Source organism: Musa acuminata, chromosome BXJ2-6 (genome assembly GCF_036884655.1).
Source record: "Musa acuminata AAA Group cultivar baxijiao chromosome BXJ2-6, Cavendish_Baxijiao_AAA, whole genome shotgun sequence".
NCBI lineage: Eukaryota > Viridiplantae > Streptophyta > Magnoliopsida > Zingiberales > Musaceae > Musa > Musa acuminata.
Window position 1 is genome coordinate 1,566,469 of NC_088343.1, and position 24,001 is coordinate 1,590,469.

The 24,001-nt window shown below is 36.0% G+C and overlaps 3 protein-coding genes and 1 long non-coding RNA gene across 10 annotated transcripts; 1 reads left to right on the top strand and 3 right to left on the bottom strand.

The window, feature by feature from the left end:
- Positions 1-1,056: 1,056 nt before the first annotated feature.
- LOC135614159 (probable ADP-ribosylation factor GTPase-activating protein AGD14) lies at positions 1,057-9,485 on the top strand. Of its 2 annotated transcripts, none has more exons than XM_065111202.1 (14): positions 1,057-1,391; positions 1,485-1,639; positions 3,749-3,810; positions 3,907-3,994; positions 4,085-4,146; positions 4,230-4,323; positions 4,428-4,904; positions 6,136-6,588; positions 6,662-6,838; positions 6,915-7,019; positions 7,116-7,187; positions 8,326-8,467; positions 8,562-8,628; positions 9,347-9,485. In XM_065111202.1, exons 2-14 carry the CDS (start codon positions 1,541-1,543, stop codon positions 9,483-9,485), a joined length of 2,037 nt encoding a protein of 678 aa, XP_064967274.1. In that variant the 5' UTR covers positions 1,057-1,391; positions 1,485-1,540. The 2 variants fall into 2 exon arrangements, with proteins under 2 accessions (XP_064967274.1, XP_064967275.1); XM_065111203.1 differs by having other exon boundaries at positions 1,057-1,323; positions 1,425-1,639.
- LOC135614160 (uncharacterized) lies at positions 9,115-13,148 on the bottom strand. 3 transcript variants are annotated; one of them, XR_010487441.1, is made up of 4 exons: positions 12,979-13,148; positions 11,404-12,752; positions 10,844-11,313; positions 9,115-9,459 (listed from the first exon to the last, which is right to left on the bottom strand). It is a non-coding gene; the product is annotated as an uncharacterized LOC135614160 (long non-coding RNA). The 3 variants fall into 3 exon arrangements; XR_010487443.1 differs by having other exon boundaries at positions 9,115-9,686; XR_010487442.1 differs by lacking the exons at positions 9,115-9,459; positions 11,404-12,752 and having other exon boundaries at positions 10,712-11,313.
- A 1,019-nt stretch (positions 13,149-14,167) lies between these two features.
- On the bottom strand, positions 14,168-18,460 carry LOC103986601 (protein SLOW GREEN 1, chloroplastic). Its single transcript, XM_009404633.3, has 4 exons — positions 17,734-18,460; positions 15,283-15,429; positions 15,082-15,162; positions 14,168-14,600 (listed from the first exon to the last, which is right to left on the bottom strand). Exons 1-4 carry the CDS (start codon positions 18,394-18,396, stop codon positions 14,418-14,420), a joined length of 1,074 nt encoding a protein of 357 aa, XP_009402908.2. The 5' UTR covers positions 18,397-18,460; the 3' UTR covers positions 14,168-14,417.
- Positions 18,461-19,101: 641 nt separating this feature from the next.
- On the bottom strand, positions 19,102-22,207 carry LOC103986602 (uncharacterized). 4 transcript variants are annotated; one of them, XR_010487445.1, is made up of 4 exons: positions 21,837-22,207; positions 20,153-20,317; positions 19,531-19,769; positions 19,102-19,410 (listed from the first exon to the last, which is right to left on the bottom strand). XR_010487445.1 is itself a non-coding variant. In XM_009404634.3 (3 exons), exons 1-3 carry the CDS (start codon positions 22,137-22,139, stop codon positions 19,668-19,670), a joined length of 570 nt encoding a protein of 189 aa, XP_009402909.2. In that variant the 5' UTR covers positions 22,140-22,207; the 3' UTR covers positions 19,102-19,667. The 4 variants fall into 4 exon arrangements, 1 of the variants encoding a protein (XP_009402909.2); XR_010487444.1 differs by having other exon boundaries at positions 19,102-19,416; XR_001978411.2 differs by having other exon boundaries at positions 19,102-19,442.
- Between the last annotated feature and the right edge of the window lie 1,794 nt (positions 22,208-24,001).

Genomic DNA, 24,001 nt, shown 5'->3' on the forward strand with positions numbered 1-24,001 from the left:
ACATAAATATGAACTTGACACATGTCAATGGTGTATTCATATGGAGCTAAGATTATTGTTGGATAGCGCATATCAACTAAGGTTTGTGATACGACTCAAATAATAACATATCAATGATTTTAACGTGTCGGTCATATCATATCCACTATAACATAAGCCCCCCACTTCGTGGGCTAGAGAGTATCGTGAATTTGGGTTGAGAAGTATTGATCACTTAAGGTTTGATGGTATAAGAGAATAGGGGATATGACCTCAAATTTACCGTGAAGTTGGCACGAGTCAATTTGCTCGACTTGGTCCTTTCGGCGAGCTTTCTACCAATCTAGTATACTAGTGATAGCGGTTGAAGTGAAAGAGCACAACCAATTGTGACGGCACGATAAGGTGCATTAGACAAGCGATAATGGTATAGTTTCAATGATTAATGGAGTTCTACATACAGGTCGAAGATTCAAGGCTTTTGACTCAATCCTTTCTTTCATCGGACTCTTTATCGATCTAGTTTGCTAGTGATAGCAACGAAGCGGATGAGCATGATATGTTGTGACATCGTGGTGAAGTGCATCGAGCAAGTGGTAATGGCATAGTTATGATAATTATCGGAATCTTATGTGAGGGTTGAAGATCCAAGGCTTCAATGAATGATGGTATACTGGTTCAAGAAAACCAAGGGTGACAACGTGCAAAGAATTGAGAAGCTACATTAAATAACCATTGTCGCGAGAGAGTCCGTAGAGGTGATAGTGACCCTTACACCCCCTCTTTCCTCGCACCAAGCTCACAGGTGAGCATGACGAGAGTGACGCAAGGGCGAAGGCAACAACGATTTCAACGGAGGTCAGTGAGGTCCAGCGAGGCTAGAGGTAAAATGATTATTTATAAAAAAAAAATTTGTGTGACAATTTTTTAAAGTTGGGAGTTCTAGATTTTTTTTTTAATTAGCCAGTAAAGAATTCGCCCTCAATAATATTACCGCAATATTGCTTCGGATTTATTCGGGGTCGTTTTTCCGTGACTGAACTCTCCCGCTTCTTCGGGCGTTGATGGGCCCCCCGCTCGCAATGCGACAGCGGAGCCTACCGGCCGCGACTCGTCGTCCACCGGAGAAGCCGGCGAATGTTTCCTGTCAATATAAATTGACTCTGCCTGGAGAAGAAGCACAATAGCAATCTCTCTCTCTCTCTCTCTCTCTCTCTCTCCATGGCAGGAAAATCCCAGGTTTTCGAGTAATTCCATTTGTTTTTTGGCCAATCGCCGTATCCGAGCTTCTTCATTGTCGGCTCGTTTCCCAATAGGAAGCCTAATCCGCGACGACCTTTACCGGTTATCGTCGTTGCTCAGATTCTTATATGGCTGTGGCTGTCACATTGGGTTGTTCGCCTCGTTTCTTAGTGGGTTAATCCTTTTTCTTCTTCTTGATGTAGGCGTGCTCGGTTATGGCCTGCAAATTTAAGCATGTCTTTTGGTTTCTCCTTTTATTCTAGACGTGAACCTTGAGCGGAATTGCTGACGGTAGGAGAAGGTAGAGGGGAATTCCGGGATGGCGAATCTGGTGAAAGAGGAGAAGAAGAATGAGAAGATAATTCGAGGGCTTCTGAAGCTTCCTGCCAACCGGAGGTGTATCAATTGCAATAGTCTGGTAAGGTTGTTTACTTTTCCTGATCTGGACACACAAAACATGTCGTGTAGTCAATTCTTGGATTTCAGGATCAAAATGATTTGATGCTGACCTAGATCAACAATATGGTTTGCCAATTTAGAGTTATTTGTCAAAAGTGATGTGGTATGAGCCCGATGGGTGAAATGGTTACATTTGTTGGCATATTTTTCTGAGCCAGATGAAATTGTTCGGTTCTAAATCACAATGGGTGTAGCTGTTGTTGATTATTTATCTGCTATTGTACGTCTTACAGGAAGTTCTTTTTTGAAAAGAGTTTCCCGCAATCCGTATTCCCATTAGTTTCTACAAACTCTACTTTTCTTTAGACTGGATGAATCATAGTCATCTGACTTTTTATCTTACTGCTAGGAGAATAAATGAAAAGTCAAGAAAAGATTACAAGTTATACCTGCATATAATTTGAATTCAAACCTTAGAATATTAGTGCTGGTTTTTTGCAATGCAAAGAATAAAGCATGGTCTCAAAATATAACTAGTCGATAAAATGTAATATGTGAAACAATTGTTTCTCAAGATGAAAGTAAGTCAAAGGTGTCCAAGACTTGGAAGAAAATTATAATAATATCATGTAAATATAGATTAAGATGTAGAATAGATGCATCCAAAAAAACTGATCTAAATCACCACATCGACCTTCCATCTAGATTGACCAAAGAAGAATATGATCAGGAGATTATACATGAAATGAATGTGTACCTGAAATTGATGATCAAGAAATTTCAAGAAATAAAAGAAGTAAAACACAATTCAGAAGTTTGCATAATGATCAAGGAAGGAGATTTAAGGAGACTGTGTGAGATGTTGAACTAAAACAGAACATGTGGAAAATTGGGTGGACATTGGCTATTTTTCAATTAAAAGAAACATTTTCCAAAATAACATGGGTGCTGATTCAGACATACTCTATAATTTAGTGTAGGAAAGGTAATGATATCTATTTAGATATCTGATTGCACCATGAAAGATAGAATAGATGATGATTGTAGCTAATATATTGAGAATAAATTGAAGAAAAATTGCCTATGATGTCTGGAAATGTTCAAAGAAAATCTGCAAATGCATCAACAAGATGAGGCAAGTAAATCCAAATTTGAGATTGAACAGAAGTAGGAAGACCGAAGATGCATAGCAACAACAAAAGGTAACACTTCGATTATCTGGTTTTATATCAATTAATAATAGCATGAAACGGTCCATTCAGCTGAACCTAGATAGTTAGGCAGGTGCAATGTCTCTTCTTCTAGTTGTCATCATCATGTTGCGATCACTGTTACTATTGTTTCCCAATAATTGTTTCATAAGGTGATGCCTGGTTGTCTGCAATATGTCCTAAACTCAAATAGGAGATATTCAAATAGACAGATAAAACTATTTTTATGGACTATGTGAAAAAATAAAAACCTGACTGTAACTACAGGCAGTTTGGATGGGTAAGATACTAAAATGTGAAAACGTAAAAATATTTCTACAGACTATGTCATTCAAGATATTGGACTACACAGATTTGATTTTTCGTGTTGATGTCATATGCAGAGAAATGTTGTTGATAGATCTTATGAAACCTTAACTTTTAGTGTGACCATTCTACATTTTGTATGTGCTCACATCATAATTAGTGCGACCAGCATACCCAAGATGAGTAAACATTAGTGGTTACACTCATACTGCTCTATTATTCATCTAGAATGCTATATGTCAGGCAGCTACTGCAATCTGGTATACACGGAAAACTCATGGATCTAATTATCTTCGAGCGGTCAGGCAGTCATTCCTTGGATCTTATTACCCAGAATTAGCTGCCACATTTTTGTTGCAAACCGTCTTTTAAATTGAGCAAGGGTGGACTGAAACATGTGTGCACTGTATCTTTCACTATTTTACTACAGTGCGCCCTTGAGTTTGTTATATGCAGAGAGCATCAGTGTATATCAAAGGACATGCTGCAACTTAGTTGCTTATTTCATCTTAGTATGAACTTAAGGTGTTCTAGAAATTGGTTTCTTGATTCTGTTCTTGTTAAGTTGCTTGTTATTAACATTTGTGAAGCTAACATAGAAACCTTGACAGGGGCCACAATATGTGTGCACAAATTTCTGGACCTTTGTCTGTACAAACTGTAGCGGAATACAGTAAGTATTATGCTATGTCATCATGGTGTTGTTCCTTCATCTGCATGTTAGCTGTTCCTAATATTAGCTTTATCATGAATGTTTTTTGTTTACCAGTCGGGAATTTACCCACCGAATTAAGTCCATATCTATGGCTAAATTTTCTTCTCAAGAAGTGGCAGCCCTTCAAGAAGGGGGAAACGAGGTACTACCATCTACGTCTGTTTCACTTTTGGAATATGTATTAATTTAGGGCTACTATTTTCAAGGCTTCTTGTGTGTGATTTCTGAACAGCGTGCCAGAGAACTTTACTTTAAGGACTGGGACCCACAACATCATTCATTTCCTCATAGCAGGTTACTGCTGGTTCTGTGTTTTGGTTCTTTAGTATTTTATCAGAAGGTAAAGTTGATTCCCTTGCTGTTATTTTGAGTTCCAGTAATATCGATAGACTCAGGGATTTCATTAAGAATGTTTACGTGTATCGGAGGTATACTGGGGAAAGTGTTGGAGACAGACCTCAGAAAATGAAGGTGTGATAACCAAGGAATTGTTGATTTGGATGATATGAAATTTGCTGGAAGTCCTTTCTCAGTTCTCTGTTTAGTATAATTGTTTTGTGTTTGTTCTCTTGCAGGATAAAAGCTATAATGAAAACCAGAAAGCAGAATCATATAAAAGTGGATTGAGAAGCCCACCATATGAAGATCGATATAGTCCTAGTGGTAGAAATAGTGATCGTATTTTCAGATATAACTATGGAGAAAGAAGTCCCGGATATGATCAAGGTAAATACAAGAGAAGTCCAGCTTATTTTGAGGTGGTAGATGACAGGCGTAGAGATAATAAAGTTGGAAATGTAAGACAAAACAGAAGACTTGAAGCCCCTAGGTTTCTGGATGCACCAAAGCCAGAGGGGAAATCACCAGATCATCAGAAAAATGTTAATAAGTCGAGTGACCCAGTGGTGAACCGAGCGAAGGATACCTCGGTTGATGATATACCACCACTTAAGATTGGTGAAACAGCTATATCTATGGTTACTGATGATTCTACACAAATGGTCACTGATGATTCTACACAAATGGTCCCTGATGATTCTACACAAATGGAGGTGGGTTTTTATACTGTTTTATTTTGTTGATTGCTACTTGTGCCTATGGTTACTGCCAAATGGATTTTGTTTCATGCAATTCATGCTTAGTACCTATGATATACATGTTGCAGGACCTTTTCTATTTGATAAGTAACAAAATACTAGAGGTTATCCTTTTTTTCTTTGAACTTGCAAAACTGTCATTCTGATGCTGATAGTTCCAATTTGTCTGTCAAAGCAGACAACATTGTTGGCAGGGCAGCCCAACAGGGCCTCTACCGGTGCTGGGTCTGCAAGGATAAATGTAAGATTTTAAATACCAGTAAAATACTGGTTTTAGGAATATATCAAACCAGTGGTATACTGACCTGTACCTATTGGTGTCATTGTAAAACATTACAAAAAATAAAAATTAATTGTATGGTATTGAGCTATATGTTTTGATGCTGATACATATTCAGAAAATTAAATATCGATTAGTACATGCTGGTCTAATAGAGAGGTCATTGTGGTGTCTTAAACCCTGGTGAATCAGTATAAAGGAGCAACCAAAACATGACATCAAGCCTCACCCTCTGAACTGTCGAAAAGGAACATGACCATTTTTTGGATTTTTAATTTAGAGAAAGTACTCCTTGTGTTGATGATTGAGGTTGTTATACGGACATTGTTGGAATTCAAACTTAACAATATTTTTTTAAAAAAAGCACCATAACTTGATATACATATACCATACAAATTAAGCAATAAGTCATAAGTTAATTATATGATGTAATTAAGGGAAAATACCAAAAAATGCATAGATAGGTTCATAGAGTTGTGTCGAATTGATGATACCCCTGTGCAGTTCATGCAGCTACACATATATGGAAAAGTACTACAAATCCAAAGGCAGGCTGATGGACTTCTTTTGGTACATGTTATGAAATGTAGTTCATGTGAAGGCCAATTATGTATAGCTTTTTCTTTGTTGCCTGAAATAAGGCCTAGGGAACATCACTAAACTCTATGGCTATTTAATTGCTAATTTGTCATCTAAGCACATACATAAATGAGCTCCTAAGAGCCTTAAAATGAGGGTGTGTTGCCACGTGTAAAATCTTGTTTGGTATATATCAACTATATATATTTGTCTTAAGATGCTAATCATTAAGAAATCTATTTGTTTATTTATTATAGCCATAAATAGATTATGAGTTTGTTTTATCTGGAAACCTATATGTGAGTCATTCATCGTCATTGTTTGCAGAGTAATTTATCTTCAAGCAGCATATGCTCCGCTGATGCAAATTCAGTACAGTTGAAAGGATCGTACTTTGAAAGTCTGATGGATTTAATTGTGGATCCGAATCTTCCCGTTGCTACAACAGAAGAACAAGCAGTTCCTCAACATACTACCTCTGATACTGATGATGGTGGAAATTCATCAGCTTCTGATATTTCAGGTCAGCAAAAAGTAAGTCAAGTAGCTCCAGATGCAAACCCATTAGTATCTGTTCTTGGTCAGTTATCAGTTTCAGAACCTGCAGCTAAAGAAAATGTATCAACTGTATCTGTTTCTGGTATTGATTCCTCTCCCAAAGCCAGTGGTGGAGAAAACCTGCCCACGATTCAGCAGGAACAACTGTCATTACTTAAATCCACTGGTAGTCCCAGTAATCAGCCATCCAATGTACCTGCTGTTGGAACTTCAAATGACCAGGTAAAGGACTTTGATTTTCATGTTCATCTCATAGGTTTTTATGATGTTTCATCTTGTGCATACTTCTTTTCAGACTTCGATGTCATCAGTGGCACCACACGAGCAAGGATCTTTCACTGCCGCATCTATCAACCCATCTGGCCATCTACCTCAGATAACCACTAAGTCATCTCAAGAAACAAATGCTGGAATTTCTTCACAACCAACTTCTGCAGGGAGTACACATGGTGGAAGGAAAGAACTACCAGCGGTATCTTATTAATATATTTTATTGCTGATTTTTTTTCAGTGTTGCCATATTTCCTCATGAATATTAATGTTTGCAGGATTTTTTCACTTCTCTTTATCCAACTACACCTCTATCAGCTCCAGGTTGGCAAAGAGGGCCATATCCTGGCATAGGGTATAACATGCAATTTCCTACTAGAGTGGTATATACTTTTACTTTAACACACATATTATCATATTCATCTGATTCATATTTTTCAATCTTTTGAGGCTATCTTTGAAATATTTTTTTCCTTTAGACTGCGGCTACATACACACAGACTTCAAAGTCTGTGAACCCATTTGATCTTACTAGTGATCCAGCTCCAACGGTATGATAGTTCTCTCTTGCTGTTGAACAATTATATGTGACATACATATTCAGTATCTAGTTAAAAAAATTAATTTTTATCTGGCATGAGAAGCAATACCTCACTAGCTTGATGTTTGTCTATAAGTGGAATCATTTGAATTTTGAAGTTTCCTTGCATTTGTTTTCTTGGAACATGAACACTTCTCACTTTTTGTTTCATATCAGGTTTTTCCCTGTATAGATATACCCTATAGAGTTCATAAGAACTAGTTGTACGTTTTTTTTCTTGTTAAGGAAAATATTTATACAGTGATGTTAGTGTAAAAAATTCTAGAAGATCTATTTTTTGGAAGATCATATTTCAGCAGTCATTTGTAACGATTGAGCATCCAAAACCTGCAGTTGAAAAACACTAGTTCGTTGTGTTACTAATAGAAGCAGAAAGTTTGCTCAAGTAAATGTGATGTCTGTTTAATATCAGTCTCTCTTAAAAGAACCATTTCATAAGAAATTTTTAGTGGCTGATATATTGGGCAAATCAGTTGTGATGAAGATTGTGTCTCTGCTCCACATTTTCTCTACTTTAAACTTCATAATGTTGCCTCTCCTCTCTCTCTCTCTCTCTCTCTCTCTCTTCTCTTCTCTCTGTGCATCCTTTTTTTTTAGGAATTTTCCTTTTTTGGATGTTGTAGAATATCTCTATAACTTACAAGTGTTGTTGGACAGATTTCTTGGGGCTTTCTGGATCCTTCTCTAATTATGCCTTCATGATCTTATAATGTAAATAGTCCTAAGATAATTTTGATAGATTTGGCAACCTAACAGAAGCAGATTTTCACAGATTTTTTTTCTCTTTTACTCTCTTTATTAGTACTTTTTTATTTGATAGATTACAACATTTAGTAGTTTAAGCACATCAATTATCAGATATTCAGAACTGAGTTAGAAGAATCTTAAATTATCAACAAAATTTGGTATCCATTTGCTTGTTGGATCCATATTTGAATATTGACGTAGAAGGTTGCATATTTTGCTACATAGATCGGACAATATGATGTTGATTATCTTAGTTATGTTGCATTTATTTTAAATGCTTCCTATACAGTAGCTGTCATATGATTACGACTTTTCAGTGGTTTTCTTCTTTCATGATATAGTTCCCATCAGTGACACCTCAGCAAGTGCCATTACCAAACATGACTTCCCCACTCGCTTTCATTCGAACTTCCAGTTTTGGAGCCCCTTCCCCACGATGGAATCCCTCAGAACACTTGCCCTATGCAACAAGTGTCTCTCCAGGTAAAAATATGTGATGCCCCTTAGGTTTTATATCCATTGAAATACTTGCAAACAGTTATGTTCTGGCGTCACTAATTAAAAATTCAAACTTCAGGTACCTTCATGATGCATCATCAGGTTCCAAACAACATGCCTCGTGAACTAGCCATGATGTCAGTGGGGTAAGTCTTCTAATAGATATAATGGCTACTTTGCCGATTTTATATTTTTTGGAAGCAATATATAGGAGCCTTTGATTATTCTTAGTGATAACATTATTGTTATTAAGATGGAAATCAATTGCTTTGTTTCCCTGATAATTATATAAAAATTCAGGTATTTGCCCTCTGAGTGGGTTAATATATTTCTTAATATAACTTTTACACTTTTTTCTCCCATTATTGCTTGCTGCCACTGGGCTTAAATAAAAACTATAGTATTTAGTAAGAAGCTGCTCTTGTGTCATCAGATCTTCCCATTTTCTTTGAAGATGAGAAAAGAGCAAGAGAAAGAAATCTTCTGTTGGATGAATCTCATTTCCCTGCTCCAATTGCTTTTTCCCCTAGAAACAATGGTTTTGATTAAAAGTAATATCTGATAGTGATCTCAGATACATGGTTCATACTTAATGACCTGCAAAAAAAATTTTCTAAGAAAGGAACTTAATATCATCATCAAAATTTAATATTCTTAAGCCAATAAGACCGTACATATTAAAACTAGTTATCATGTTTGAAAGCTTAATCAAGTTCCCTTAGGTGAAATACCATCGGAAACAAAAGAGCTTTTGTCACCTGCTACTCAATTAACTTGTGTTTCTGTGTAATATTGCATATATTATTTACAGAAAAGGACTGAACTTTACAGACATTAATGGACGCTTTATGCATCTCATTGCAGTAATCAAGGCGGATTAGGTCCTGACAACAGAGGAACTGATTGTGGTACTTCAGGTATCCATCAACAGCCAGCTATCAGCTACGCCCAAGCAAGTACTCCGAATTCTGTCAATCCTGTTGGGGGCAATCCATTTGGATGAACATGATAACGGTAGATATGGCCCGTTGACAAAATCATGCCCTTTGTTTGCTACTAAAACTAAAACATTACTGAAATCTCGCTCCAGCTTTGTTATGAAACTAGCAACCATGTGAAGAAGTATTGCAGTCTGTGGCTTCCATGGTAAGACCCCAAATACAAACATAAAATACATACATGCATATATTTGTTTTCTGCAAAACTAGAATAAAGGGGGAAAGTGTGATTGGTTTCTGATTTTGGGAAAGGTGCATCAAGAAAATGAATCCAAGCATTCTGATATGTCTAATTATGGTTTATTGCTGCAAGATGGTTAATACATGTTTACCAGTTGTTGGCTAGTTTTCTTGACTGTTGGGTTCATGATGTTCTTGCCTCCTCTATCGTTTGACCACTTCCACTGTAAGTTTCCTTGTTTTCTAGCTTTCTGCGGAATTTATACTTTCATTTTCTTTTTTCTATATTATTTGGGAAATGTCATCAAGACTAAAAGCTATTACCATTTTGTTTTAAGAGTAATCATAGTTTTGCTTGATTTATCCAAGTCAACAAATGCATAATCTTCCATATTTTCCTTTTCCCCTTTTCTTCTTGATGGAATTAGTTAAATGGAACAAGGAAAGTGATCAGTGTTTACATGGCAGAAGTATTTTCTTCTTGAGCTATACATACAGTTCAAGTTTCACTTTGAAATCATCCATAATGTTTGTTATACCAACCCACAGAATTTTATGATACTGATATGAGCTGCTCATCCAGGCTAGTTGGATCAAAATTCTAATTCGTGGATTGCACAATATACAGATCTCCATGATGCTAACCTTTGTTTACAGCTTAAGTTTTGCAATGTGACTACTAGAAAAAGAAATAGTTCAAATATGAAATATATATATATATCTTAATCTGTTTAGTGTATACTGGTGATAAAGATGGTTAGAAATTAAAGTCGGATTATATATATTGGGTCTCCTCAAAATTCTACAAACTTAGTTATAACGTAGTTATTTGTCCACATATGATTAGGTTATTGCACCAATTAAGATTTTGCATCTCCATGATAGAAATTTTGAACTGGATGACCAGTGACTACAAAAGCCTAAGCTTACGAAAAGATTCAATATATTTATGAATTCTAATATTTTTCTCATGTGTGGGTTGACTTAGGTTTCATATGAAACTGAATCCAAGTAGATGGTGCAAGCCAAGAAAAAAGAGAATTGCACAAAATGAAGATAAATATAGAATTCAAATATATAATCTGATACGATGATAAAGATTTTGAATGGAATAATTGTCACTTCGACTTGTTCCGAATTTTGACCAAAAAAAGGCAGCAAAATTCAATAGGAGAGAGCTCACCTGATCAACATTTTTGCCTCGACAGCAAACACCAGCTGCTACATCAACCCCAAATACGCATGAACCAGTCAATAGCCTCCTATAGAAAATACTCACTCTTTCCCTTCTTGTATGATTTGATTTAGATGACGATTTCTGTAGAACTTGATCAACGGGAGCAAGCAACAACCATTTCTCCTCCATATTACTTCTCAAAGATCATGGCAATGATGAGCCAAGCTTAATGCCTGCTACCTACAATCACAACAAACACAATTTCTTACCTCAAACTTGTGGCGATAAAATAGGCTGGTGAACCAACTCCATGGACCGCATCAACGGCAGACTTCTTTCAAAGAATTCCTGATGTCCCCAACACCTTTATGCAAACTTGTTTCTCCACCAGCAGGTAATTTTTTGTAGTTGCAAGAAGTGGAGGAAACGAAAAAACCAAACAGATCCTCGCTGTTTGACATTGGCCTCCACCTCATCTGAATCAATGTCCAGTAAAATTTTGTTAGGAGGCACATAAGCGTGAAGAATGAAATAGGTAGGAATCAGGTACATGTGTTTTAACTGACCCAGCATCCAACAACATCCTGCTTGAATGATCATACGACACCGAACCATCAAAAGCTACCAAACGTTTAGGTCGCTAGCTTCTATCAACATCTTGCTTTTGCATTCTTAATATCAAAGAGAATACATCATCCGGTTCATGAACCAAGAGACTGAGACTGTGCCTATTGTACTGATGAATTGACAAGTCTAACTAGCCACAAAGTCAGATACAAGTCAAACAGATCTCAGAATCATTTTCCAATGATTACACCAAAATGTAAGCTTAGCTAGATGGACTGGTATAGTTGACAGACATGTGAATCAATGAACCTTCTTGATGGCAATATGGATGATGAAAAAACCCATACTATAAATCTCCAACTTAGCAATGGACATGGTATGCCAATGAATACCAGTTGCGCTCAAGCAAACTAGCATGCTCATCCTCTATAGGGCCTGCCAATTCTGGAATTGAAGACCAATATATCTGCATGCAACAAGTGTGTTTAATGCACAAAAAGAACAGGGACCATTCCTCCGCTTGTTGGGATCCAAGCAACCCGACAACATATATTTCAACTGCCTACTAATAACAATTGAACTCTAGATATCGTTGCCAATTTAAGGGGTGTACAATTTATAGAGCCAGAAAGTTAAAAAGGCGTAAACTAGATGCCTCCACTCCACTAAAACCATTTTGTTTTTGACTGTAGCACACTTCTTCAAAGATCAATAATTGCCAACTTAAGGAGGATCATTGAACCAAGACATTTTGTTAAGCTTAACAAGTATAACCCTATATTTAAGCATATTTTATGCTATAATAGGCAGCACAAAATACAGGAAAAAGATGGTGAAAGCTAGTTTTAGGCTGAATCAAATACAAGTGTCAAGCACGAAAAAGAAAAAGAAACATGGAAATTTGCTGGTATGGTGATAACATTGGTGCTAAGTTAATTCAGTGAATCTCACTCATGAACAAGGGATAATGGAATTTTGGCGAAAAGTGAAAACAGGCTATAGTCACTCAACCATAGGCGGGCGTAATCCTTAAGACTCGTCTTAGTTAGGATTCACAAGTACAACCGTAAACGTAATAGTAAAACACGGTTAGGTTTTACGATGAATCAATTACTCCAATATCAAGGTAAGAAATGGAGGAAAAAAACATGGAAATTGGTTGGTGCTAAAACTAAAGTAAAAGAAAGAAAGCTTTTTGTTTCATAGTCTACCAAATTGGGGCGTGAACGAATGGTTTCTTAAACTGCATTGAACGGGAACAAAGGCTCAGTACCCAAAATCATCACCTTTTGGCTCGAATGATCACGATGTACTTAAAAGTATCGTGTACTCCGTAAAAGAAGAACAACTGCCAGAAAAGATTACAAAAAATTAATTTCAATTTACAAGAAAAGAACTGGAACGAGAAAAAGGAAACCGAACAACACGAATCACGAACGGGAAACAACAAAGAGAAAACCACAAAAACACAAGAGTTAGGCGTTGCATCAAACAGTGGAGATCAAAAGAAAAAGATAAAAACAGCAACCTAAATACAAACTTATAATCCGCGGGAAGGGGCACCCGATCCGTACCTGTACACAATCGTTAGCGTGGTAAATTATTCGCCGAGGAAGAACCCTAATCTCTAAAAGAGGGGCGGAACCTCGAACTCCTTCCGAAACGATAGATTGTGTGTGTGTGTGTGTGACAGAAAGAGAGAGAGAGAGATTTGAGATTTCCATCTTTCCGTTCCGTCCCAAATGCTGTGGTGTTCGGCATAGGGACTTCCACGTGAGTCGTATTACTAAAAGACTGCGACGAAAGTGACTAATTACATATTATTCATAGTTAATCTATCTATTAAAAAAATATTAAAAAATTTATAATTATAAAAATAAAATATCTAAATTTATTTTTAATAATATCATCAATTTTATCAATAAAAATAAAAAAATAATTTTAATATCATAGTTGATAGAAATAGACAGTGTCGACGGTAACGGATAATGACACTATCAGAAGCTACGAGTGATTATTGTGGATAAGAAAAACAATAATGAGAGGTGAGGGTCGCTCTACAGAACAGTCCTCATCTTTTATCGTCGTCATCACTGACATTACCCGCTACCACTAATTGAAATATTAGAACTATCTTTTTTATCTTTTGTTTTCGTGATTCTGTTCGTAAAATCAATGACGTTAAGATAAATCGATCTAGATATTTTTATTTTTATAATTATAGATATTTTAATATAAATTTTTAAGATGTAAAGATCGAAATACTAACAATGCATAACCAGTCATTAAACTCGTGAAAACACGGGAGAAAGTACTGTATCGATCCGTACATACCACATCATTCACTTCTATCTCTCACTACCGTTCGTTCAAGAGAGCAATATAGCTAAAAGAGAAAGGGTGTTGAAAGGAAGGAGAGAGGGGAAGCCGATCGTGATTGTTATAAGGCCGATAAGGATGGCAGAGCGAAAGCAAAAGAAAGCAAAAAGAGGCACTCCAAAAAAAAAACATATTGACTCAAAAATCATCCAACACTAGATAAAAATCAATGGTAATTATTTCACTCGCGATCAATGACTAGCTTTTGAAAAGACATATAATATTTATGACATACTAATTATAATTTGCTAGATTAGACAATTATTTACATGGGCAAGAATGAATGGAACCATAATTTTCATGATCTAAGTTCTCAAAAATTATTGTAACATGATTCTATCTGTCTCATGTGAAAGCTGATCAAATCCACAACAGCACTGGAAGTTGAAGCTCAGAAGATTCAGCATGTCATTGGGAGTTCTTAGTCAATGAATCTGTTGTTGACAAACTTGATCCTTCAAGTGTCATGCAACACAATCTTAAACAGTAAATATAATCAACTACAATGTCCAAAAACACAATTACACGAGTCTTTCTCTGCTCTTTTTCCTTTTCTCCTTTCATTTTCCAGAAGAAAGCAATGAATCTAGATGTTACCAACAATATGTGAGATAATATATCTTCTTTATATTTGTTATTTTCGGGGTGAATATTCAGATTCGAGTTCTTTCCCAAGCTGCTTGGCTTCTGTTTTTGCTGTCAGTATAACATCATCAATGAAGCTTCTCTGAGGAAATTCATCAGGCAGAAGGCTTCGATATATTTCAAACTGTTCGTCGGCTTCCTTCGTTTTGTCTAATAAACTGTAGATGACACCCTGCACGCATAATGCAAATATACGTCAGCATGAGACATTGCAGCCATGATGATGGTAAGCCAGTTTCTTGCAATGAGGTTAAGAAGTAAAACAGTCATTATTTATGATGGCAAAAGTTAAATGGAGCTAGGGCCCGGATCTCCCAAGCTGCAAAACTTAAAGAGAAAAATCATAAAAAGAGCAAAACCAAACAACAAGTTTTGGATATGTGATGCTAGCACATTGATAAACCTAAAGCATACCATGGTGAGATGCAGAAAGGCTGTAAGTTACACAACCACATGACATGAAGAACTTGAAGATGCCACTTGTGGCTACAGAGATGTAGATTTCATGGAAAAGTCAAAACCAGCAACCATGAAGCGTGCACATAAATTTGAGCAAGAATATCAAACATTAGTCTTCCGGATATGGTCGCCACAATTGGATGCAACTAATAGTTACAGACTACAACGGAAAGATATCCAATGAGAAACTATACCTGGCAGAGGTACGGTCGAAAGTCACGAGGATCCTCATTGACAAGATCTTGAAAATGCTGAGAAGCACCTTCTAGGTCACCCTGAATGACAAAATATAAGCCTTGACACTAAGGATAAGCTACTGGTCACTGACACATATATATATTTGCAAGATGACAACCACAAAATAAATTTCAGGGGGAATTGGTAAAAGTTAGTACCACTATGGCATGCATTTGTGCAATCAGGATCTTTATATTCCGCTCGTCAGTGACTCTGTTCTCACGACGTGCAAGATCTAAAGCTTTATGCAGCATCTCAAAAGCAGCTGCACTTTCACGACTCTTGTGCATGGCTAAGGCAAGACCCTAACATGGAAGAGCTGCACGTTTTAGATCCTGAAGCATTTCTTTAAGAAACAAGAAAAGATTAAATGTGATATTTCTGTTGACTTTTCTTAGCGGCACTTTATTAGAAGGACAAAGCAATTTAATACAACACAAAACTAGTATAAAGAGGGCTTTTAGCACACAGAGTAAATTTCATAATTTTATATGAATTCAAAAGTCAAAACTATTAAAAAGTTGGTTACCTCCCAGTTGAAGGTACATCTCAGCAATGTATTTTCATGAAAGCTCAAGAAAACAGACGGGATCTAATATGTTAAATCATTAAGTCTCATGAACCATAGAGCTATATAGGTTGCAACTCTATAAGAAAACATAACGACACAGTGATCTCCTAGGCAACTGGAAACCTACATGACGGCAATCTATGCACTCAAAGATATCCATATCGAAGGTTCTAAAAATAACTTGATCCAAATTAGATTGATCGAATACATATTGTGGACAAAGATCAATTGAACCCACTGTTGGAACCCTCATCTTTTCTAGATCTTCCGGTGTAGGGTTCATGAGATCAGTAAGAGTCTGCTGCAATAAGCCTGTCTCAAGTGAATCAACCCAGACAGACCAATCTATGACATCTAAGAATCAGGAGTTGAAAGAAGATGAACAAAGAAAAAAAAAGAAAGCTGAGGAAAAAGCTAAATTTGCTGATTGATTAAATGTTCAAACACATACAATGAAGAAAAACAAAACAATTTTTACACCCTAAGTTCAGTACATATGTCAATTTTTTTACTGGTTACATTGACCATGCAGTGCATGCAGGCTTAGGTTTTATTTTCTCTTTACCTTGTATCTTTATCTTCAATCTAATTTGCTGTTTCACTGTAGTTTCTCGATATGATTCATGGATTAGATGTTGAACCATACCCCAACCTTGGCTGATCTTGTTGATCCAGATCCCCACTTCAGGAACTAGTATCCATCCCTTGAAAGCTGCTGGCAGTCATATAACTAAGTCTACATGTAGAATCCTCACAAAGAATCACAATCTACAATCAGATTGAATTTCAAACAAAGATAATTTTATATTTCAATGCACAAGATATTCATGAACTCCTATTTGGACCTGATTTGCCAATCTCTTTGCATTTGATAGCTGATTCTTGCAGGTCAAACAACCAAAATTTCTTATTCAAGGAGGAAGCAAGTATTTATTGAAGTAACACATAAAAGAACAATTTTTTTTAAACTGAAACCAGGGCCACAAGGAAGGGGCATGAGAACATGATATAGATGTGCATCCAGTTGTCCAATTTGATAAGACAAAAAATGGGGATTTGGGCAAACGAATATTACAAAGCAACATGATACGTATGTTGCAGCCTTACAAGAACTCAAATATGGAAATTTAAATTCATAAAACTTTAAAATCATAAAAAGATCTACTCTATGAATTTCTATTGTTGTTTGGCATAGTATAATCAATAGTTGGACAAATGCCCGATTTGCAAATTAGCAAATATGTATCCAACATCTCAAGAGTTTGGATATGAGGAGTTCTTAAAAAAACACCTTCTGCCAGATTACCAAATGGAACAAAAGCCTGTTGGGTGGTTTCAGAATCACTCTATGAAAAAGCATCTTATCCTACATCATGAATCTTACACGAGTATCTGTAACCTGCATACAAATACTAATACTCAGCAAGCAAATTACAAATAAAATTATTGCATGTCTTTGATCTCTTAAACCTAATATTTCACCGAGGGGTCTCTTATAATCTGTTGATGGTTGCTAGAACACAGAATCACAAAGTATTTCTTTTATGAAGAAAAGAAGGGAACTTACGAAGCATCACCCTTTGGAAATGCAATAACCAAATACAAAAATCGTTTGAATGAAACAGATGGATGAAAATTTTATTGCCTTGTACATGTCCTCAAAAGCTTACAACCTGAACCATACACCGAATCGAACAATTCGGATATAGAATAACAAACTCAAACCTACTATCGAAGGGTCAGGTTTGGATAACAACTAGATCAACCAAAAATCAACCTACTTAAAATTCAACACAAACTTCCTGAATTGTCATCCTATTCATAGCATTGGCAGCCTCAGAGAAATGAAATTTAATGTTATTAACCATTAATACCTTAGCCATAGGATACTTCTAAATGAACCTGAATTCAACCTAATTTGAACCCCGCCACAACTTAGTATGAGTTTCCATCCTATTCATAGCATTGGCAACCTCTAAGAAGTGAAAAAGTTGATCGGGCTATTCATGATAATTAATGAGTTAAAAAAATAGCTTACATGCAAAGCTCTAATCAAGAGAGGCCTCTCCTTCAATATATCCTTGAAAAGTCTCTTAGCCTTGTCCAGCTTTCCCATCAACTCATAGCACAGACCCTGCAACAGCCTCCATTCCACGTCATCCGGCTCCAACTCGATCAGCCGCTCCACGAGTCTCACCGCCTCCTCTCTCTTCCCCTTCTTCAACTTACCATACAAAACCACCTTCAGCGCTTCCACGTCCTTTGGGTTCTTCTGCAACACCCTGGCGTACATCTCTACCTCATCCTCTCCCGACGCATCGATCTTCTCCTCCAACGGCGCCGAAAAATTGCTCCTTTGGGCACCATCCAGCGCCAAAGCAGACCGCGTACCCAGTCTCCCGAGGAAGACAAGCGAGCCGATAAGCAAGACGGCGGCTCCGCCGGCGATCCTTCTCAAGAAGTTCGCATTTTGACGGCTGAGTGGGGGGATTTGGGGTGTCCGGGAGCACGAAATCTTGGGGAGATGTGGGACGAGCCGATCCGAGGCTAGGGTTTTGGTGGAGAGAGGGAAGGGCTCAAGGAGGCGAGGAGGAGCTATGGTGGAGGTTAGGGTTCTTGTCGAGTCGATCCGAAGTCCTAAATTGGAGGGTCTTTGGTGGAATTGAAGGGCGGAGAGTAAGGCGGAATGGAGGCTCGCCATGGAAGAGTTCCTGCTCAAAAACCGCGGCTTAAACCCTCTTTGGCATCCGGCGAGAACGAAACGCGCCCGTCCACAATATCGTGATTATTATATTGTGAACCATAATAATTTTTAATATTTTTTTTACTTCTCCTATCTACCAAGTCCTTTTACATCGTGATTAAGGTTGCCTAAATTTTCCATTATTATATTATATAATTATGTTTTAAAATATTTTTAATTAAACATATGGTTTCACCAATCGAAGTTTGAGGAAATTTATGATCGATCCGAGTTTGATACCGTGTATATGAAAATTTGTACACTAAATTTTAAATTGAGAGACCGATATAATTATTATCTTAAATTCGAGTCCGCACATCATGTAAAGAAAATTGATCGAATAATTCAAAACATATTGAATCTGACAATTCCAAACATTTTAGAGAGTAATTGGTTAATCAAATCGATACCACAACCACATGGTATTAAGCCTTAAAACTCCAATTCAGTTAAGACAATAGCTTTCAGTTCAAGTTAGGAAGAAATTTTTCTCATATTGCTCATTAGCGGACAGGCATCAGTTTGCCAAAAGAAAGAAAACATTAGGTTTCAGTCAGAAGAGACGTTTAGCATCCAAAATCAATGGCAAGTAGAGAGTCAGACCATATAGGTATGTATTCCCACAAAGGTTATGAATGCTCTTGAATCAAATAAACCAACCAATAGGACAAAAAAGATGCAGCATTTATGACTTACGAACTGACTAAGAGGTCTGTAAAAACCACCTAGAATTTGATCAGATAACAACACAACCATAATCAAGGGTGAAATAAGAAGGATCACTGAGGCAAGCACAAGAGTAAAGCATTCGAGCTAAATAGACCAAGTGTGAGGAGCCCTAATCAACCCAGACACCAAAATATTGTGTTCGATAAGACAGCCATCTAAACCAATCTTCCTGAAAATCTTCAGATGAATTTCAACATAGAGCAGACCTTTTGATTGATACTCCATTCTTGATAAAACTTCCAACTGCAACTGGTCCATACAGTGAGTTATTAAGCCTACACCGAAGCTCATGCCACATGCAGTTAGCGATGATGAAATGCTTCTAAGAAATGTTTATAAAATTTGCTAATTGAATGAAATTACCTGTAAGGAAATACATTTTAACACAAAATTATACTAGCGTTGAAGAAAAGACAAATTTTCCAGATATGTCTCTGCAATCTTTAAATTTTCAGCTGTGCTGGTATTAGCATAAAAGTTAGGGATGTGGTCAAGCTGCTTTATTTGTTGTACATTTCAGGCTTGAGCACACCAACATAAGGCAAGTTCCTGTAAAGCTCATCATAATCCATGCCATAACCCACAACAAAGCTATCTGGGCACTGCAACAAGGAAATTGAAAAGTAATGTCACAGTTCGTGTGATGGCATCATGAATGCTTCCAAAGAAGCTTGAAACTATGAAGTGATACAATTTGCAGGAAGCAATTATCTAAAGAAATAGCACTAAACTATATGCATGTTAGTAGCATCAAAGTTCAGAGAAAGACAGCACTTATAAAAAAAAATTAGTGCTAAAAGATGAATCATGATAACAAACTCAATAGTCATCTGATCATTACAAAGTAAACTAGTAAATGCTAATGCTGTGACATGACTGCATGAAGATCACATGTTACCTATATACATAGACAGAAGTCGTCGTACAACAAAAATATTTATGAACAAAATTTTATTACTGATATTATATAAAGCAAGCCACTCACCTCAAACCCCCTATAGAATTTTCCCCCTCCAACAAGCTCGAAATGAACTTTCCTTCTTGCAGGTTTATCAAGAAAAGTACAAACCGACACAGAGATAGCGCCTTTGGTTCTCAAATGTGGAATGAGGCAGGAAACAGTATTTCCTGTGTCTACAATATCCTCAACCTGCAAAATATTACATCTGATAAGGAAACCACCAAAGAACATGCAAGGTTTTTCCTGATAAAAAAAACAAAAAGAACATTTTAAGAGTACAACCAGATAATTTTGGAAAGAAACTCTACTGGAACATTTTAGGAACAAAAACATCCAATACCTATCATGGCTAAGTATATGGATGAGCAGACCACCTAATATTTCTTATATGAGATGTAGGATAGCTCAGTAAGAAAAGAGCTCATTAAGTAGACAGGGAACAAGATAAGCTAACAAACTCGCAGCAGTATGCGCTACATGCCAAGTATAACACCTTGTGTGTTGCATTCGTGCCCATAGCAAAAATTTGTAGAATCTGTTGTGGGTCAAATTCAAACCTAAAAAAATATTGCACTAAAAGCTGGGTTTTGTTAGGAAGAAACAAAAGCTCCTTACTGGGCAAATTAAACAAAGTGTCTAGCTTATGTCATGAGAATTTTAGAAGTCACAATGTCCTTGTCCGGGAGAAACCTCAATCCTTGATTGTTACTACAACTGCACTACGGTACTGAAAAACAAAGAAGTGAACTTTTTAAACCAATCTCATCCCAATAATGAATTCCGATATGACCTATTCTAAGGCCTCCTATTTCACAATGGAGTTTGTAAGTAACCTAGGATGAAGCGATAGTGTGCGAGAAGCCTTCACCTTTTCATTTCAACTGGGCAGTGGTGCAAACAATATTAAAATAAAGTAGCTTTGCATTTTAGAACAACTCTTGAAAGGCCAACATCAGCCAAAATCTAGTCTCGAAATTGAGGAGAAGCTTCATAAATTCCTGCGAAAAACATGTTATGTATGTCAATAAGTATATTATTTTGGCTCTTGAATTTCTTTACATAAGGAAACAAAGCTCCAATAGTCCCATTTATAATAGCTTCCTCAAAACAGGATTATGTGGGTATAGCACAAGTTTTATGTCCTTGCATCACAACCTATCACATACTATTCATGAAAACCAAGTAAACATGCTCCTGCAACATAAGGCTGTATTTAAATCATAAAAAGGAAAAAAAAAAGGTCAGGTTTTAATTTAAATGTCTAATATGAGTTATATAAAGTTTCAACATGTTTCTCCAGCTTATGCCCTTTCTACCATCAGCTAAATGGAAACACAGCCCAGCCGCATCTTCTGACTTCTGAGTTGAGGCTTCACTCGTCGATCGGTATATCAGTATAAAAGTTTGCTCGGTCTTTAATATCACAGTATAATAAACCAAAAGGACTGAATTCGGATAGCAGTTAAATTATCTGGAAAAGGGAGCAAAGATAAAATTCAATAACCAAAATAAGCCATTTCAACTATTCCAGTTAACGAACTAAACTCGAAAGGAATATTTGCTTGCAACCAAAACGAAGCATGAACCTTAAATGTAGCACATCTGCGTCCAGACTCAGTTCAGTGAACAAACACCCACAAAAGGACCATAAAAACGAGAATAAAATCCTCAACCATGCAACGAAATTAAGAATGAAACCGATCGGTACCAACACGACATGCTTTCCTCTAATATCGATCTTGAGGTCGCTGGAGATCTTCGGGGCGCCGTTGGACTCCGTACCCGACCCGTACGACTCCACCCGGACGAAATCGACGGCCACCGGCAGGGTGATCCGCCTGACGAGGTCCGCAAGAAAGAGGAACGCACCGGTGGCAACGCCGACGAAGACAACGGGCGGCCCCGCCGCCCCGATAAGGTCGCCGGAGATCTCGGCGGCTAGCTCGGCGACGCGGCCCGCGATCTCCTGCTCCGACCAAAGGATGCGCTCGATGTCGAACTCCGAACCCATCGGAGGCCGCAAGACTTCTAGGGTTAATCCTCGAGCTCGAATCCACAAACCCCTAACGCCGAACGAGACGTCGCAGGAGTATTTATGCGTGTCACCGTCATATGTGCATTTATAGAGGGGGATTTAATGGGAAATTAAACTTAGTTACTTTTGATCATATAATATATTTACAAAAATCCTTAATGTTGATAATTAATTATCATAAAATAGAATATACGATATTAATGATTCTATAAAAGTTTAAATTAGTTTAATAGAATTTGATTGGACTAAAAAAAGCTACATTTTATTACAGTATCGATTCAAAAAATCTTAATTTTAATAATTAATTATCATAAAATATTTTTAAAAAAATAAAAAAATAATACTGATTATTTTACAATCATATCCTAATTATCTCATGAAATTTTGGATTGATTTAATATAAATTATCAATTTACACTCATAATTGAACTAAGTTATATTTGATAAAAAAAATTTCTTTAAAAATCTCTCATTTTAATAATAAATTATCATAAAATATTAAAAATAGAAAAATATTATGTCATTGAACCATGTCCTAATATATTTATTAAAGTTTAGGTTAATTTAGTGAAAGTTAACTAAATCACACTCAAAATTGAACTAAGTTATACTTCTATTAGTTCAGAAAAACTTTAAATTTTAATAATTAATTATTATAAATCTTTAAAAAGTAAAGAAAATTGATACTAATCAACTTAAAATCACATCTCATCTGTTTTGTGAAAGTTTGGTTGGTTTAGTAAAAATTGACTAAGTTATACTCAATCATATAGTGTAAACAAAAAACTCTAAATTTTATAAAATCTTTTATAAAAAAAATAGTGTTAATCATATTAGCATCAATGTTAGATAGTTTTGTCAATGTTTTAATTTATTTGATTGAAGTTGATCTAGTAACGCTCGCAATTAAACTAGGTTATATTCGATCATAATTAACTTTCATAAAATCCTCCAAAAAGAAAACATAGTATTAATCATGTTAGCAAAATGACTAGATGGTTTGGTGAAAGTTTAATTTAATTTAGTTGAAGTTGATTGATTATATTTGAAATTAAACTAAATTATGTTTGATCATAAAATCTATCTAAAAGGTCGAAGCTACATCGAAGAATTAAAAAAAAATTATTTTATTAAAGGCTAAGAAAGGTTTACCGATGAAGTTACTCGGAAGAGACATCAACGAATAAGATAACACTTCTTCGAGTCATTACTTCATAATGACTCATACCTAATGGGAAGATATTAGCACCAACTAATCCAAATCATTGAGTTAAGCTAGAGTTGCACTTCTGGACTCTCATTAAAAACCAGCATAAACTAATCCAAATCAATATAAATTAACTTATTTTTCATCAAATTTTATTCCAAAATTTCAGACAAGAATATATAACGATTTATCATGCTTAAAATCCATGAAATATGGCATTAGTTGCAAAAAAAAAAATCAAATCAAATTTAGCACAATTTGAACTTTTATCATGTTGAAATTTGTGAAAAAAATCATATGGAGCTTCAAAAAATCACAAAACTATCAAATTTATCATTTTTTTTTGTTATTTTGATAAATTAGTTAAAATGTTTCATTATTTGATGTGTCACTATAACGATAGTGGGTCTAATTAACATCAAACATTTATTATTATTTTATTATTCAAAAATATATAAATAGTATTATATTATTTTATCATCGATATGTGATTTTCTTTCATTTTATTAGTTCATATCATTTTCGTTGTTTTTATCATATTTAAATTTCTAATTTTAAGATTCATTTTTATTAATATAAGTAAATAACATATTACTCTTTAATCTTTTTGGACCGATGTAAGTGTTGGATT